This window comes from Ranitomeya variabilis, chromosome 2 (assembly GCF_051348905.1).
Source record: "Ranitomeya variabilis isolate aRanVar5 chromosome 2, aRanVar5.hap1, whole genome shotgun sequence".
In the NCBI taxonomy this organism is placed as follows: Eukaryota; Metazoa; Chordata; class Amphibia; order Anura; family Dendrobatidae; genus Ranitomeya; species Ranitomeya variabilis.
The window spans coordinates 782,506,675-782,526,126 of NC_135233.1; the positions used below are offsets into that span (position 1 = coordinate 782,506,675).

Consider the following 19,452-nt stretch of genomic DNA (forward strand, 5'->3'; position numbering starts at 1 on the left):
AGTACCAATACCTGGTTTAAAAACAGTATCACTGTGCTAGATTGGCCCGCAAACTCGTCTGACCTTAACCCCATAGAATATGGGGTATTGTCAAAAGGAAGATGAGACACCCAGACCCAACAATGCAGATGAGCTGAAAGCTGCTATCAAAGCAACCTGGGCTTCCATAACACCTCAGCAGTGCCACAGGCTGATCGCCTCCATGCCACGCAGCATTAATGCAGTAATTGATGCAACCAAGTATTGAGTGCATTTACTGAGCATACATTTCAGTAGGCAAACATTTTGGATGTTAACCCCTTAATGACAGCCAATACACCTTTTAACTGACCTGACATATAAGAGACTAGCCTCCCCATACAGGTAACAATCCTGCATCTGTCGGTTGTGCACTATAGCTGACAACTTTCTGCATCAGCCACGATCAGTGTTTGCACCGTCCAAATCTGTTTAACCCCTTAGATGCTGCTGTCAATTGTGACTACATCATTATAAATGGTTAACAGAGTGTGAGGGCTTCCTCTTTATCCCAATTGGTGCCCTCAGATCATGATTCTGTGGTCCTGATGTTTGCCGTGGCAATTCATGACCAAATAGCCGCCTTAGAGTCCGACGGCTCTAGTAATCTGTTCGGAAGTTAGAGGCATTTAGGTGGTAAAAATACACATTTTCATTTCTGCCATGCCACTTTGCATTAATTCCTGTAAAGCACCTGAAGGGTTAATAAACTACCTGACAGCAGTTTTCGATATGTCAGGGGGTGCTGTTTTTAAAATGGTATCACGTTTGGGGGTTTCCCAATATATGAGACCCCTAAAGTCACTTCAAACATGGATAAGTCCCTAAAAAAATAAATTTAGTAAATTTCCTTGAAAAAATTAAAAATTGCTGCTACATTTTTAAACCTCCTAAAACGCTAAAAAAATAAAATAACATTTTACAAATGGTGCTGATGTAAAGCCGACATGTGGGAAATGTTATTTATTAATGGTTTGCTGCGGTATGACCATCTGAATTAAAGGGATAATCATTCAAATTTACAAAATTGCTAATTTTTTAACATTTTTCTCAACTTTTTGATATTTTTTATGAATAAACACAAAACATATTGACCTAAATTTACCATTATCATAAAGTATAATGTGTCACGAAAAAACAGTCTCAAAATCACTGGGATTTGTTGAAGCGTTGCAGAGTTATTACCACATAAAGTGACACTGGTCAGATTTCAAAAATTTGGCTCTGTCACTAAGGGGTTAAAATAATTTTTTCAAGCTGGTGTTATAAAGTATTCTAATTTACTGAGAATGACTTTTGGGCTTTCATTGGCTTTTAGCCATAATTATCAACATTAATAGAAATAAACACTTGAAATACATCATTCTATTTGTAATGACTCTATGTAATGAGTTTCACTTTTTGTATTGAAGAACTGAAATAAATTAACTTTTTGATGATATTCTAATTTTGTGAGGTGCACCTGTATCTTCCCAAATACTGGTGAGCTGACATATCATCTTTGGAATTTGCGCCTCCACCCCACACACACATTCTGTTTCAGCAGGAATTGCCTACCATAGGATTTCAACATGTCTGAGGTTTTTGGCAGGGGCGTACTCCCCATGCGGAGCTGAGTGTTCGGCTGGTGGCTATGTGAAGTGTATGGCCACCTTATCCATGTGTCAGTCGAAAATCCTCACTTAGATTTTTACAAGTCATAACCTCTTATGCATTGCCATGAAAGGATAAAATATATATATATATATATATATATATATATATATATATATATATATATATATATATATATATATATATTTATATATTTTATTTTTCCAGGTCACCACCTGACAGCACCATGGAGGACGTCCTTCTTATCCATAGTGGGACAGGAAACCACGAGAGTTTAAAAGGACCCTCCCCACTCCACCCTTCAGTGTTTTTCCTGTCCCACTGTGGATAGGAACGACGAGAGATTCGCTGTCCCAGACAGAGAGTGTGGATCGGGGGGGCTCGGCCTCTCCCTTCCCACTGCGTGTCCTCTGTATTGCTGACACCCAATTAATCGGGTCCCTCAGCAGCACCAGTGCAGCGCTGCTCCTGGTGGATGGGTCGCTTCCCCCTGGGGGGGGCTCTCGACCCGGGATGAAGCCCCCTGATGTACCTGCATATTCGTCCTGCAAGGACGCTCCCTCCGCAGGCGGATCTATCGGTATCAGGCATCTGAGAACGCTGAAGCAGCCGGAGACGCCGGCGGCGACTCACTTCCGGTTCACTGCTGCGGCGCGCGTCACTTCCGGGTCGCGGCCAGCAGCAGGGGCGATCATCCTCTTCACTCCTTGGTGAGGAGATCCGGGACATGAAAGCATGGATAAAAGAGGTATGTGCACGTGCATTAGGGCAGCAGCAGCAGGAGAAATGGAGGATTCAGTACCCGTAGCTGCAGCCAGCACGGAGGTAATGACTCAGGCACACGTCAGTCTCCTCTAGGAGGTATGCTCCCTACAGCCCCTACTAAAATTACCGTCTGCGGTCTTTTTATCTATTTTAGGGGCGTCCCTCATCCGGTGATAGGAAAGCTGGCAAGTCTAAAAAATGCCCTATATGTGCCACAAAGTTTTCCGTCTCATGGCAGAAGCCTCTCTGCGAGTCCTGCACGGCTCGTATTGTAGGAGAGGAGCAGGCCTCCCTACTTACAAGCATGAGAACCATGGTTAGAGAAGAAGTGCAGGCTTCGATCTCTAACTTATCTACTCCCCAATCAATCCAGTCTGATATCCAGGATCCTCCCAGGTCTAAGAAAAGGCAGAGGGAATCGGATCCGTCTTCAGAGGACAGTTTCTTTGAATCTGACATGGAGGAAGAGGAGTTGGACAGAGAAACTCCTCATAAGGGGAAGAAGTACCTATTTTCTTCTACTGATACTGATGAGCTCCTGGGGGCAGTAAGACAGACTATGCAGGTGGAAGAGCCTTCAACCACCCAGTCTATCCAGGACGAGATGTTCGGGGGCCTACGATCTCAGACATCAATGGTCTTCCCGGTTAATGCTCACATTCGGTAAGCCTCAGCCTCCGGTCACTCACAGGGCTCTCAGTTGATAACCGTTAACCTCTCCTTCACCTCTTCCCACAGCTCAATGATATTGGAGGAATGGGAAGAGGCAGAGAGAAGGATTTCTATCCCAAGAGACTTTAGACTTCGCCTCCCTTTTGACCATGAGGAGGTCAAGGACTGGGAGGATATACCGAAGATCGACATCCCCTTAGCAAAGGTGTCCAAAAGAACTGCTATTCCGTTCGAGGACTCCTCAAATTTAAAGGAGCCTATGGACAGGAAAGCCGATGGTCTCCTAAAGAGAGCATGGGAAAGTTCGGCTGCAGTGATCCGCACAAATATAGCAGCAACTTCTGTGGCGAGATCTATGCATCTGTGGCTGGACGATCTAAAAGAACAATTGTTAGCCAAGACTCCTAGGGAATCTCTCGTAAATGCTATCCCTTTATTAAAACTAGCAACGGGGTTTCTGGCAGATGCTACTGCAGAGTCTGTAAGATTCACTGCTAGGGGTCAGTCATTGTCAAATGCAGCTCGAAGGGCCATATGGTTAAAAAGTTGGTCCGGGGATGTCCACTCAAAGAACAAGTTATGTTCCATTCCCTTCTCAGGAGGCAGAGTCTTTGGGCCTATATTAGATGACATTCTGGAAAAGGCTTCTGATGAAAAGAAGGGGTTTCCAGAAGAGAAAAAGAAAAAATTCCAGCCCTTTCGCAGGCCCTATTACAGTCAGAGATCTGACTATAGGGGCAAAGGTAAACAAGGTAGATGGAGCTACCAGAAAGGGGGTGATAGAAACAAAAGTAGAGATCAGGGTTCCTCAAATCCTAGATCAGAGTACCGTAAAAAATGACGCCACCAGGATAGGGGGGCGGTTACTGAACTACCTGAGGGAGTGGGAAGAGATTACCAGAAGTCCATGGGTCCTGCAGGTTATATCTCAGGGATACAGGATAGAATTCGAATCCATTCCCCCAGAGAGATATTTCGTGTCCAACGTCCATCTCTCTTCAGTCTCCCCAATGTGGCTGGATGTTCAGGATCTCCTCCGGATGGGGGCGATATGTCCTGTTCCTCCTCATCAAATAGGGTCGGGTCACTATTCGGGTCTTTTCTCTATAAAAAAACCATCAGGAGAATCCCGAACCATCATAAACCTCAAGCCTCTAAACAGATGGCTACAGTACAAGAGGTTCAAGATGGAATCCATCCGCTCCACAATTCCCCTACTAGGAAAGAACGTGGTAATGTGCACTTTAGACTTAAAAAGTGCATATTACCACGTTCCAATATTTCCACATCATCAAAGATATCTAAGGTTTGCGGTGGAAAAGGATGGGTCAAACTTCCACTATCAGTTCCGTTGCCTCCCATTTGGTTTAGCGTCGGCTCCAAGAGTTTTTACAAAACTCGTCATAGAAATCGTGGCTTATCTCAGACAACGGGATATCACGATAATCCCATATCTCGACGATTTCCTTTTAGTAGCAGACTCAGTGGCGCAACTCAATGTCGATTCCCAGTTGGTAATCTCCACACTGCAGAAACTAGGTTGGGTGTTGAACTGGGAAAAGTCACATCTAACTCCAAAATCAAGAAGACAGTTTCTGGGTGTAATACTAGATTCAAAGATCAGAAAGTCATTTCTTCCAGAGGGAAAGCAATCCGGCCTAATAGACAAGATTCGACGGTTCACAAGAAGTCGCGTGACAATAAGAGATGCAATGAAGATCCTTGGCATCATGACAGCCTGTATCCCATGTGTCAGCTGGAGTCAGTTCCATTCCCGTCAGTTACAAAAGTCGGTTCTGACATCATGGGACAGAAGACAGTCTTCGTTGGACAAGGAGTTCCTACTATCCCACCAGGTCAGACGGTCCCTACAGTGGTGGATGGTGTCGGAAAACCTCCAGAGGGGTGTCTCTTGGGTCCAGACTCCAGCAGTCACGGTGACAACGGACGCAAGCCAACAAGGTTGGGGTGGCCAGGTACTCGGAAGATACTTCCAGGGACAATGGAGCCTAGAAGACAGCAACAATTCATCAAACCACAGAGAGCTTCATGCGGTTTGGAAGGTCTTACGTTCAGCCCAGACCTTGTTAAAAAACAGACACCTAAAGGTCTTATCGGACAACGTTACAACGGTAGCTTTCCTTCGTCATCAGGGGGGTCCAAGGCATCCGAAACTACAGCTCCTGGCGGATCAGATTTTCGCCTGGGCAGAGAGATCGGTTCTCTCAATTTCAGCGGTCCACTTAGAAGGCTCAAGAAACCAGATCGCGGACTTCCTGAGCAGGAAAAAATTATCACCCACAGAATGGGAATTAAACAGCAGGGTTTTCGATACCCTGTGTCGACGCTGGGGAACGCCGGTTGTCGACCTATTCGCAACCAGAAGAAATGCAAAGGTAACAACATTTTATTCCCTGAACCCCCAGGAGAATCCGGCAGGGATAGATGCCCTCTCTCAGTCATGGAGCAGGGGTCTGTTGTATGCCTTTCCCCCTCTGGCCTTAGTACCAAGGATCCTCAGGAAGATATGCGAGGACAGAGCTCAGGCGATCTTGGTGGTTCCCTTCTGGCCCGGAAGAAGCTGGTTTCCTCTCCTAAGGAAACTAGCAGTAGACGACCCGTACCATCTTCCAGAGTTAAGGGACCTACTCTCCCAGGGTCCAGTCCTCCATCAGAACCCAGAAAATCTTCAATTAACTGCATGGATCCTGAACGGCAGATCCTAAAGGCAAAGGGCTTATCAGAAGATGTAATTTCTATCCTACTAGCAAGTAGAAAACCAGTCACCTCAAGGATATACCTTAAAATCTGGAGGACATTCTGCAGCTTTTGTGGAGATACAACAATCGACATTGATTGTCCTAACATACCCAAAATCCTTGACTTCCTACAACAGGGATTTAGGAAGGGGCTTAGTCCAAGTACCCTAAGGGTTCAAATTTCAGCCCTTAGCGTATTTTATGATACCTCCCTGGCTGCTCACCCATGGATCGCTCGATTCTCTAAAGCAGTTATGAGGTTAAAACCCGTAATTAGGAAAGTTACCCCTCCCTGGGACCTTAACTTAGTCCTTAATGAATTATGTAAAGAGCACTTCGATATAAAAAAAGATATAAGCGTCACCAATCTTACCCTAAAGGCAGTTTTCTTGGTAGCCATCACTTCGGCCAAAAGGTTGGGGGAACTTCAGGCTCTGTCCATTCAGAACCCCTATCTACAGGTATTTGACGATAGGCTGGTATTAAGGCTTGACCCGGGATTCCTTCCCAAGGTAGCTTCAGTCTCTAATATAAACCAGGAAGTCATACTTCCATCCTTTTGCCAATTCCCTAGAAATCACAAAGAATCTTTTTTTCATAATTTAGATGTTAGGGAAACGGTACTAAAATATTTGGATATGACTAGCGCTTGGAGGCGAGATAGCAATCTCTTCGTCCTTTACGGGGGTCCTAATAGGGGGAAAAAAGCCTCTAAGTCCACCATTGCTAGATGGATTAGATCCACTATCGGCATAGCTTATCAAGCACAGGGAAAGGATCCTCCAGAAGGCCTTAAAGCTCACTCATCCAGGGCTATGTCCGCATCCTGGGCAGAGAAAGGGGGGGCCTCGGTAGACCAAATTTGCAGGGCAGCATCTTGGTCTAATATTAGCACCTTTTCAAAACATTACAAACTTGACGTAGTCTCTTCCCAAGTGGCTTTCGGCAGAAAGGTGCTTCAGGCAGTAGTCCCACCCTAGAACAGGAAGTTTCCTTTGGTACTTCTCCATGGTGCTGTCAGGTGGTGACCTGGAAAACGGTAATTAGTCTTACCGATAATTGTATTTCCAGGAATCCATCCTGACAGCACAGTTAGTTCCCTCCCTAATGTAAATATGTGATATACTTATGTGGAGTAACATTTGTATTTAACTTGTTATGTTCGGAATAAATTTTCTGTTTGCATCCATCCAGATGTGTTACTTTGGAAGATCACTGAAGGGTGGAGTGGGGAGGGTCCTTTTAAACTCTCGTGGTTTCCTGTCCCACTATGGATAAGAAGGACGTCCTCCATGGTGCTGTCAGGATGGATTCCTGGAAATACAATTATCGGTAAGACTAATTACCGTTTTTTTGTGATGCTCTAATACATTTTGCAGGACATAACTATTTCACCGTCAGCCCCGTCTTATTGATGAAGTTATGTTGTTCTCCATTATCTCAGTTTGTTTTTCCAAATTGCTAATTGAACAAAAGCTTGTCCTGTTGGAAGTAGGGGGTGTAGTCCCACCACTACTAGGTAATGTAATGATGTAAATGTACATTACTGAGCTGGAGAAGCTCCGTGTACCGCAGCTAATCACGTACAATGGCGTATGACACAAAACACACGTGTCACTGTAATTCTCCTTCTGCTTTTAAAGTCTATTATACTTGTCATTACCTTCTAGGATTGGAATTGGGCCTGATGTGGCTGAGAACATCCCCTTCCCTTGGAGACTAATATTTTTTTAATTGGTCCTTAATTATTATTCGGGAATGAGAATGTAGCCAAGTCACGGGGGTAAGCACTATAATTTTGCTCTATAAATGACCCTGCTACTATTGTGCACCTCTGTGGTTTGGTCCTTTGTTCTCCAGACACTACCCATTTTGTTAAGATCTTCATATACTATATCAGATGGAAAGGTTCACCAGGGAAAATGGCCAATAACGCTCATTTAATCTTTGATTTGTTTTTGGCTATGATTGGTACAGTATTCATAATACACAGGGCAGGAGGCCATTCCTCCTACCACTTGCATCTGTTCTGCAGGTGCAATTATTTTTCTATTGGATTTTTTTTTTTTTTAATGTGATTTTATGCATAGCTTGCACTATTCCTCATCTTCCTACATATTGAATGTCAACATGCCCTTTCCTATATTTCACTTGGGAAATAAGTCCCACCAGAGATGTCGGACGTCAGCCTCTCTCGTAAACATGCATGCTAGGCTCATCCAAGCTTGGGTATTAATTGGGGGAGTTACAAGAGATGGCTTTCTACTGTCTCATTTTAGTGTTGCGAGGGTGTTTTTTAAAATATCCATTTTACTATACTTTTGAGCCTATGGTGATTTAACAAAAAACAAAACAAAACCCAGAACATAAGTTTTCAAACCACATGAAAGATAAACATTGTTTGATTTTTAATATATATATTATATTCCCAATAGAAAACCAGTAAATGTCAGACATTTGTCAAAAATCTATGCTTATATCTGCAGACGATGATGGATGTGATTAATAGGCTTGGATATTTCTCTAGGTGGGGATTTATACATTGCTATTGTTCAGCGCCGCTTCAATTCCAAACCAGCATGTTCCTTTAGTGATCCCATGGAAATTAGACATGGGCTATGAAATCGCGCTGACTATTCACTTCTGTAGGTAGCCCCGGTTACAGCTTTGCAACTTACCATCAATGTGCATTGTCATTTGGGGGTATAAATAACTGAGAATAATTTAAAGGGAATCTGTCACCCCCAAGGGTGTTTTTTAAGTAAAAGAGCCACCTTCAGCAGCACTAAGGCTGCATTCTTATGTTTAGCATCCCTAGGAATGCTGAAATAATCCTTTTTTTATAAATTTGGCGCCATACCTCTATTGAGTCAAGGAGGTGTGATTTCTCTCTGCCACCTACCTTCACAGAATGTATAAGGGTAAGTTCACACAGGAAGTGTTTGCAGCTTTTTTTCTGCAGCAAAATCTGATCTTCTTGGCAGGAAAGAAGCTGCATCAAAAACGCAGGTTTAGGTACTTTTTTTTTTTTTTCCTTTGTCCATGCTAATGTCCTTGGATTTTCAGCAGCAAAAACGCAGCAAATAATGATACCTGCGGTTTTGCTGCGGTTTTTTCAACACCCGTTCAAGTCAATGGGTGAAAAACGCAGCAAAAACGCTGAAAGTGACATGCTCTATGTCCAAAATAACGCAGCAAAGCACAAAATACTGATCACTCAAAAAACCAATGTGTGTGCATGAGATTTATGAAATCTCATAGTCTTTGCTGGTACTGTAAAAAGCAACTGAAAATTAGCATAAAAAAGCAGCAGAAACGCCCTGTGTGAACTTACTCTTGGTGCTGCTGAAGGTGGCTCTTTTACATAAAAACGCTCTGGGGGTGACGGGTTCCCTTTAATGAAAGCTGCTCTTAACATGTTGGATGACTTGAATACCTCATTAGTTACATTTTTATTTGCTTACAAATGACACAATTTTAGGAAATGTTAGGACTTTCGTTTAACCGCTTAACGACTGCCGATACGCCTTTTAACGGCGGCAGTTAAGGGTACTTAAACCACAGCCCCGTTAATTAATGGCATTGTGGAAAAAGTGAATAGCACCCCCCAGAGTCGGATCTTCTCTGGGGTCTCGGTTACCGGGGGTAGCCGAGACCCCAGAGAACATGATTCGGGGTTTTTTTTTTTACCGACCTCCAGGTTGCGATCGCCGGTAATTAACCGTTTACCGGCGGTGGGAAAAAAAAAACGCGATTTCCCATTTAATTTCTCTGTCCTCCGATGTGATCGCACATCAGAGGACAGAGAAATGGGGTCCCCGATCGCCCCCCGATACTCACCTGTCTCCCCCGGTGCTCCTCGTGGCTCCTGATGGGCGCCGCCATCTTGTTCCGGCCAAAAAATGGCGGGCGCAGTGCGCCTGCCGGCCGGCACCCGGAGGAGCTTTAAGGTCTCGGCTGCCGGGGGTAGCCGAGACCCCAAAGAACATGATCGGGGTCGGTTTTTACCGACCCCTGTTTTGCGATCGCCGGTAATTAACTGTTTACAGGCGACCGCAAAAAAAAAAGCGATTTGTATTTCTCTGTCCTCTGATGTGATCGCATATCAGAGGACTGAGAAATAGGGGGATACGGGGAACTTGTTGCACTTACCGGTGTTCCTGGGTCCTCCTGTGTCCCCCTCCTGGCCGCCGGCTTCTTCCTCCAGTAAGAAAATGGCGGGCAGCTAGAGGAGTTGGGGCTAAATTTTTGGTTAGGGTTGGGGCTAAATTTTTGGTTAGGGTTGGGGCTAAATTTTTGGTTAGGGTTGGGGCTAAATTTTTGGTTAGGGTTGGGGCTAAATTTTTGGTTAGGGGTGGGGCTAAATTTTTGGTTAGGGGTGGGGCTAAATTTAGGGTTTGGGTTGGGGCTAAAGTTAGAGTTAGAGTTGGGATTAGGGTTCGGGTTTGGATTAGGGTTGGCATTAGGGTTAGGTTTGGGATTAGGGTTAAGGTTAGGGTTGGGATTAGGGTTAGGGGTGTATTGGGATTAGGGTTGAGATTAGGACTAGGGGTGTGTTGGATTTAGGGTTCTGATTAGGGTTATGGTTGTTTCTGGGTTAGGGTTGTGATTATCATTAGGGTTGTGATTAGGATTATGGATCGGGTTGGGATTAGGGTTAGGGGTGTGTTGGGATTAGGGTTGGAGTTAGAATTGGGGGTGGGTTTCCACTGTTTCGGTACATCAGGCGCACTCCTTCTCTTCCAAGCTCTGCGGTGCGCCCAAACAGTGGTTTACCCCCACATATGGGGTATCGACGTACTCAGGAGAAATTGCACAACAACTTTTGTGGTCTAATTTCTCCTGTTACCCTTGTGAAAATAAGAATTTGTGGGCGAAAAGATCATTTTTGTGTAAACAAATGCGATTTTTTTATTTTCACGGCTCTACTTTATAAACTTCTGTGAAGCACTTGGGGGCTCAAAGTGCTCACAACACATCTAGTTAAGTTCCTTAAGGGGTCTAGTTTCCAAAATGGTGTTACTTGTGGAGCGTTTCCACTGTTTAGGCACATCAGGGGCTCTCTAAACGTGACATGGCATCCGATCTCAATTCCAGCCAATTCTGCATTTAAAATGTCAAACGGCGCTCCTTCTCTTCCAAGCTCTGCGGTGCACCCAAACAGTGGTTTACCCCCACATATGGGGTATCAGCGTATTCAGGAGAAATTGCACAACAAAATTTATGGTTGAATTTCTGCTTTTACACTTGTGAAAAAAAAAAAAAAAAATGGTTCTGAAGTAAAATGTTTGCAAAAAAAGTTAAATGTTTATTTTTTCCTTCCACATTGTTTCAGTTCCTGTGAAGCACGTAAAGGGTTGGGCTACTTTCACACTAGCGTTTTTTTGCATACGTCGCAATGCGTCGTTTTGGCAAAAAAACGCATCCTGCAAAGATGTCTGCAGGATGCGTTTTTTCCCCCATAGATTCACTTTAGCGACACATTGCGACGTATGCACACACGTTGCAACCGTCGTGCGACGTTGCGTCGTGTTGTGGCGGACCGCCGACAGGAAAAAACGTTACATGTAACTTTTTTTGTGCCGACGGTCCGCCATTTCCGACCACGCATGCGCGGCCGGAACTCCGCTCCACCTCCCTGCACCTCACAATGGGGCAGCGGATGCGTGGAAAAACAGCATCCGCTGCCCCCGTTGTACGGCGCTTGCACAGTATGCGTCGGGCCGACGCAGCGCGACTGCCCCGTACCGACGCTAGTGTGAAAGTAGCCTTAATAAACTTCTTGAATGTTGTTTTGAGCACCTTGATGGGTGCAGTTTTTAGAATGGTGTTACACTTGGTTATTTTCTAAGGCTAGGTTCACATTGCGTTAGAGCAATCCGTTAAGCGCACAGCGCTAGCTGATTGCGCTAACGCAATGTATCTATAGGGATCGCGTTTGCCGATCCCGCTAGCGCAGATCCCCGATCTGCGCTAGCGAGGAACGGACCTCGGGCGCTGCAGGCAGCGTCCGAGGTCCGTCAGAAAATAACGGCACATCGCTAGCGCGTGCCGAAAATGGCATGTGCTAGCGATGCGCTAGAGATCCGTTAGCACATTGCCGTCAATGGGTGCGCTAACGGACCCGTTGCATGGCGTTAATTGCGACAATTTCGCCATGTAACGGAGTCCGCTAGCAGACACCCATTAACGCAATGTGAACCTAGCCTATGATCTAGACCCCTCAAAATGACTTCAAATGTGATGTGGTCCCTTAAAAAAAAAAAAAAGTGTTGTAAAAATGAGAAATTGCTGGTCAACTTTTAACCCTTATAACTACCTAACAAAAAAAAAAAAAAAGGTTTCCAAAATTGTGCTGATGTAAAGTAGACATGTGGGAGATGTTATTTATTAACTATTTTTTGGGACATATCTCTCTGATTTAAGGGCATAAAAATACAAAGTTTGGAAATTGCAAAATTTTTAACATTTTCTCCATACTTCTGTTTTTTTCATAAATGATCGCAAGTAATATCGAAGAAATGTTACCACTAACATGAAGTACAATATGTCACGAATAAACATTCTCAGAATCAGCAGGATCTGTTAAAGCGTTCCAGAGTTATAACCTCATAAAGTGACAGTGGTCAGAATTGTAAAAATTGGCTCTGTCACTAAGGGGTTAAATGATTTTCGTGTATGTGAAGGCAATGGAGTTTATATAATTTATATCATGAAACCCCCTACTGTATATGCATCAGACTAATGTCAGTTCACCCTGCCTCTTAGGAGATTGGGACCGGACATTTATCTAATACAGAGTTGGGCAATTTTCTTGAGGGGCCACATGAGACCGTTACTGTTTTGGAGGGCCGAACCAATAGGCTGAAATGCTACCCAATATTAATATTGATATTTTAATTGTTATATTCATAATTATATTCATATCAATTGTATTACTTAATATTGAGCAGAATTGGGTATGCGAACATTCTCTCTCTCTCTCTCTCTCTCTCTCTCTCTCTCTCTCTCTCTCTCTCTCTCTCTCTCTCTCTCTCTCTCTCTCTCTCTCTCTCTCTCTCTCTCTCTCTCTCTCTCTCTCTCTCTCTCTCTCTCTCTCTCTCTCTCTCTCTCTTCCTTCTCCCCCCCCCCCCCCCACACAGCCCCTTGTATACTGCCATTTAAAGGCATATTGGTGGTCATTTAAGGGGTTAAAATTCTGTTAACATGACCTATACATCTGCGATCCTTCCAATAGAAAAGATGTTGGATGTAAGATTGGTATTTGAGCAGGTACGGACTGGGGCTGAAATTCAGTCCTGGCATTTGAAATCACACAGGTCCTTATTTTTGCCGTCACCAAGCACCAGATGGAATATATTACTAATATTACCCTGGATGGATGAAAGCAAGATTTACTACAAGACCAATATTTCTAATGATACCAGTGGCATGCTGGATGGACAGTGACTGAGTCAGCGACTTTGTGCTCCGTCACAACTCTTAACAGTATGGGTGTCTTGAGAACACCGATTCTGTTAACATTGCAGACAAGGTGGCCCATGACCAGACAGGACCTTCTGGCATTTGCCAGAATTGCCAGATGGCCAGTCCGGCCCTGTATTTGAGTGACTTCTGGGTCTATCCATTGCAACTAGTTCCGATTCAACCTTTATCAGCGATCCTGTGGATGGGTGATCAATCCTGTTTGGAAGATAAACCCTTTTAACATTAACCACTTCTGTGTTATACTCTGGGGTTTGTGGTTAAAATACTGCAAAACCAATAATTTGTTGCTTTTTCCATAAGGTATTGAGGATGCAGAAAAGAATTTGTAGATTCTACAGTGGAGAACATTTAAGTATTTGATACACTACCAATGTTTGCAAGTTTTGCCAACTACAAAGAATGGAGAGTTCGGTAACTACCGGTAGGTACACCTCAACTGTGAGAGGCAATCTAAAAAGAAAAACCAGAAATTCACATTTGTATGATTATTAAATAATTTAAATAGCATTTTATTGCATGAAACAAGTATTTGGTCACGTACCAGCCAGCAATCATTCAAAGATCTGTTAGTATTTCTTTAAGAAGCCCTCCTACTCTCCACTCATCTGTATTAATTTCACCTGTTTAAACTCGTTACCTGTATAAAAGACACCTGTCATCACACTCAAACCTCTCCACCATGCCTAAGGGCACCTGGGACAAAAAAAATGTAAACCTGCACGAGGCTGGGATGAGCTACAGGACAATAGGCATGTAGCTTGGTGAGAAGACCACAACTTGTTGGCACAATTATTGGAATCGTTAGAAAATGGAAGAAAGCACTGGAGACTGTCAATCTTCCCCAGTCTGGGACTCCATGCAAGATCTCGCCTTGTGGGGTAAGGCCAGTCTCACACGTCCAGATAATTCCGGTACCGGAGTTATCCGTGTCCGTGTTCTCACGTAGACTATCCGTGTGATGTCCGTGAGTATGTTTTTAAGGTCCGTGTGCTGTCCGTGTATTGCAGCAATTTTTTAAATTTTAACCCTATGACAAGAAAAACGCACACGGACAGCATCCGTGTGCGGTACGTGTTTACACGGACCCATTGACTTTAATGGGTCCGTGTGATCTGTGCGCTCCCACGAACACTGACATGTCTCCGTGTTTTGCAAACGGACACACGGTCCGTGAAAACACGCTGACGTGTGCAGAGACACATTTATTTTAATGTGTCTATGTGAGTCAGTGTCTCCGGTACGTGAGGAAACTGTCACCACACGTACCGGAGCCACTGACGTGTGAAACCGGCCTAAGAATGAAACTGAGAAAGGTCAGGAATTGGCTCAGAACTACCCAGGATGACATGATCAATGACCTGAAGAGAGATGGGACCACAGTCTCAAACATTACCATTAGTAACACAATATGCTATCATGGATTAAAATCTTTCAGTGCACGCAAGGTCCACCCTACTTACATTAGCACATGTCCAGGCTGGTTTGAAGCTTGCCAATGACCATCTGGATGATCCCGAGAAGGTCAGGTAAGACGAAAATAGAACTTTTCGGTATCAACTCCACTCATCGTGCTTGAAGGAAGAAGGAGGAGTACAACCCTTAAGAACACCATCCCAACTGTGAAGCATGGTAGGGGTAACATAATACTTTTGTGGGTGCTGTCTTGTAAAGGGGATAGGCTGTCTGCACCATATTAAAAGGAAGATGCATGGGGTCTTTTTTCTCATGATTTTGGCCAACAACCTCCTTCCTTCAGTAAGAGCACTGAAGATGCATCGTGGCTGGGTCTTACAGCATGAAAATGACCCGAAACACTCACCCACGACAACTAAGTAGTGGCTCCGTAAGAAGCATTTCAAGATTCTGGAGTGGCCTAACCAGTCTCCAGACCTGAACCCAATAGAAAATCTTTGAAGGGAGCTGAAGCTCAATGTTGCCCAGCGACAAAGGTTTCTGTACAAAATATTAAGTTCTGTTTTTTATATTGTATCAAATACTGACTTCATGCAATAAAATGCAAATTAGTTAAGTAAAAATCATACAATGTTTTCTGGATTTTATATTTTGATTCTGTCTCTGTGTCCCAGTGTGGCTTCAGGGTAAATGCAGTAAAATTATTTTCTTGTTTTGCTCTGGAGGTCTCAGTGCATAAGTCGATCTTTATGAAGTTATTGATGTGCAAGCATCTTAGGAATTTAAATGAGTCCTGAGACTCCACAGGTCTTCAAGAACAGTGGCGCTCACTGGTTTCTAATACACACACACACACACACACACACACACACACACACACACACACACACACACACACACACACACACACACACACACACGCGCACACACGCACTCTTTACTTGTCAAGCTTACTTCCATGCCTTGATTCTCCCTTAATCAACTTGTCTTTGTTTTAGGATTGTACAACATCATCACTTTTACACCCGCTAACTCACCTGACCTGTTCAATATAGGGTCTGAACACTATAGTTATAAGTTACTATGCTCTGATATGAATAAATGCAAAGATCTACTGGCAGTATGGGGCGTCAATACAGGTAAAATTTAAATCCATCTTAATGAGCTCAGTAATGCTAGAAACTCGTGGGCTGTGTGCACACAGTGCATTTTTGATGCTTTTTCGCAGTGTTTTTTCAGCACGGAAATGGGCCAAAAAATGCTATGGAATCCTTTTGCAAGCTATCCTGAAGTGTTGTACACATGATCAGTATATTTCCTTAAGTATCTGCAGTGCGTTTTATTTTTTATTTACTTATTTTTTTCTGCAGCATGTCAATTCTTTGTGCGTTTCTGCAGCGTTTTTTACCCATTGACTTCAATTGTCAGTCAAATCGAAAGCAAAAAGGCAGGTATAAAAATATTTGCGGATTTGTTGAGTTTGTTTGCGGTTTATCGGCTTCCTATTGTTTCCCACACTGTCATCTGTGTGGTAGCGTGGAAAACACCGGCGCAGTGGTTCTCATGGCGGTATCACTCCTGCTGGTAAGACCATCGGTTAGAGCGCTGCGGGGTCATGCTATCAGATGTCAGCGTGACTGCGCAGCTGTGACCTGCGATAAAAACTTACCACTGGTCAGCAGGCGTGGGATGAGGCTACTGCTCCCATCGGGCTACGTCTGCTGTCATTGATACGTGATAGCAGGTGCAGTTGATGGGGGAAGTAGTCTCATCAGTCGGTGCCTGTGCTCACAGGTTTAAAGAAAAAAAAAAAAAAAAAGGAAGATTACATACAGATTCATATACAAACCCGTTATACTAACCTAACGTCAAATCACCGATGCCCTTTTCTCTTAGAAAAAATATAAAATAATAAACCACCATATACTTACCTGTCCACCGTAGTCCACGAAATCCCGAGTGTCCCATGGCGATCTCGCGTGTAGTGCAGTCACATCAGAACATATGACTGCTTTACCCGGCCGCCGGCGATGCACTGATAGGAGGTAGTCATTCCCGCAGTGTATAGCACTGAGCTGCGGTGAGAGAGTTCATCAGTTGATCAGCTCCAGTGCTCACTTGCGGCACCGCTTCATGAGAACTTTCTCACGCAGCAGTGGGTGCTGTAAGGGAGATCACAGGAGCTGATCAGCTGATTAACTCCGGGGAACTCTCTCACGGGCAGCTCAGTGCTATACTCAGCGGGAGCGATTACCTCCTGTCAGTGTATTGCCAGCTGTGTCTCTGAGAGCAGTCACATCAGTGACCTGCTCTCAAAGTGATCAGGATCATCGTGGGATATTATGGATTATCTTCTTGGTGGTTTATTTTATGTTTGTTGCAGGAGACGTTGGCTCTGGTGGATTAGGCGTTCGGTCAGTTTGGTTTAATTAAGATTCATTCAAGGAGTCTGTGTCATTATTTCAAATAAAGGACTTTATTCTGTGTCTGTGTTTTTACACAATATCACTGTGGATTTACTAATGGGTAGGTGTCTTAGACGCCTCTCCATTACTAACCTGTGGGCTTGATGTCACCTGACAAGACAAAGGTGAAATGAACCCCACTTGCCACCACTACAGGGCAAATGGAAGAGCGAGGCTAGGCGCCAGGTTTGGGGCATTTTACAGAATCGCCTTTTCAGGGGTGGTTGAGAGCTGATGTTTCTAGTCGGAGGGGCCAATATCCACGTCCCCTTCCTAGGCTATTAATATCAGCCCACAGCTGTCTGCCTATCCTTTTGCTGGTTAGATTTTATAGGGGGACCCTATGTAATTTTTTTTTTTCTGGGGTTCTCCTGTAAACTAGCCAGTAGAGGCTAAGCAAACAGCTGTGAGGTGATATTAATAGCCTGGGAAACTTTATGGCTATTGGCTTCATCCCAGAATATTAACATCATCCGTCGGCTTTCCCTCTGCTGGTTATTAAAATTATGCAGGAGCCCACGCAAATGTTCATATATATTTTTTTTTTATTTTTATTTTTTTTTAAATTAACAGTTGCTGTCTGGTTACAGCCTATGTACATTTGTTCTGTTAATGCTCCTATATAAGCTGGTGACAATGTTTTTGTGTTTACTTATCTGCTTAGTAATGCAGGTGTTGGGCTGACACCTTTCCATTAGGGCAGCACGGTGGCACCAAGAACAACATCTGCAAGGAGTTTGTATGTCCTCCCCGTGTTTGCGTGGGTTTCCTCCGGGTACTCCGGTTTCCTCCCACATTCCAAAAACATACTGATAGGGATTCTAGATTGTGAGCCCCATCGGGGACAGCGATGATAATGTGTGCAAACTGTAAAGAGCTGCGGAATATGTTGGTGCTATATAAAAATAAAGATTATTATTTATTATTAATAAGCCTAGGGCTAGGTGTCAATGACAGCTGCTGACACCAAGCCCTAAATCCCATTACCCTGATGCCACACTGCATCAGCATGAAAAAGGTGGTGTTGAACCAAAATATCACATCACAAATCTTTTTTTAAAAATCTATTTAGCTCAAAAAAAGTCTTCATTGCAGTACAAAAAAAGCATACAAAAACGCACCTAAAATGTGGCGAAAACGTGCGTTTTTGCCTCAGTGTTTTTTCTGCCAAGGAATGCTGAAATTTCTGCAATCAAATTCTCAACGTGTGTTAAGGTCCCTATACACAGAATAGTGTCTTCTGGTTTCTATCTGAGCTTGGCCTACAGTATATGGAATTAAGAACACAAACTCCAAACCATCATTCAGCCGACTTGTATCTAAAGTGTTTACTTTGGTCACTTTTCCCTCTGTCGGGTGCCTGTTACAGTGCAGCCAATAGATTAATAAAAAAAGACCCCAAATTATGGAAAAAGAATCTAATTATTTATTTTTATTTTTATTGCTACGTATACTGTTGATTCGCCGTAAATGTCCAGGATCAGAATCCCCCTTTCGATGTTTTGTGTGCCATATTTAGCAGCAGAGCAGACACATCGGCACTATGTAATAAAGCAGTTGGTACATTAGTGTTGCTTGCTTCCCAGCCTGTAGCCGGCTTAATGGAAACCCGTGCCTGCGAATGCATTGATTGTAAATTAAACATTAGTCCTCATTCATAAAATCCTTACTAGTAAAATATTTGCACTTCAACAGTCGACACATTGCCTCCAAGATTTTTTTTTTTTTTTTATATTCACTTCTCTTCAAAGACTTGTTTAAGTACCTGAATAATTACAGAAACTTTCAGTGTTAACTGGGAACGTGGGAGACAATTAGGATTTTTTTTTAATGTCTGTCTCACAGATGCTTTATTATTAAGAAATGAATAGAATATATAATCTATTTGGAGGCCTTTTCTCAATCTGCAGACAAAATCTGGAACTCTGCAACCTGCATGTCTCTGACATGTATGTAGTATCCTGTCCAGTCTCTTATACAGCTACTTCACGTCTCACACCCAGCCATTCTTTCAATCATGTCACCTACACGTCATAACCTCTCTAGAATTCACCCTTTTCTTACCTTTTGATCCTGCAAAAACTAAATGTTGCTGTTCATTCTCATTTGAACTATGGTCTCCATCATGGTCTAAACTCTCCCCTCTCCAATCTGTCCAGAATGCAGCAGCAAGGCTCGTATTCCTCACCAAATATTACACTGATGCCTCCTCCTTTTGCAAGCTATTATACTGGTTGTCCATCCTCTACAGAGTCCAA

At 43.6% G+C, this 19,452-nt stretch overlaps 2 protein-coding genes across 8 annotated transcripts in view; both read left to right on the forward strand.

Moving 5' to 3' along the window:
- The window catches only part of SNAP91 (synaptosome associated protein 91), a 200,708-nt gene that overhangs the window by 30,175 nt on the left and 151,081 nt on the right, over positions 1-19,452 (forward strand). The gene's annotated exons all lie outside the window — the stretch shown is intronic.
- Positions 1,973-4,090, forward strand: LOC143809919 (lamina-associated polypeptide 2, isoforms alpha/zeta-like). Its single transcript, XM_077292880.1, has 2 exons — positions 1,973-3,060; positions 3,136-4,090. Exons 1-2 carry the CDS (start codon positions 2,702-2,704, stop codon positions 3,908-3,910), a joined length of 1,134 nt encoding a protein of 377 aa, XP_077148995.1. The 5' UTR covers positions 1,973-2,701; the 3' UTR covers positions 3,911-4,090.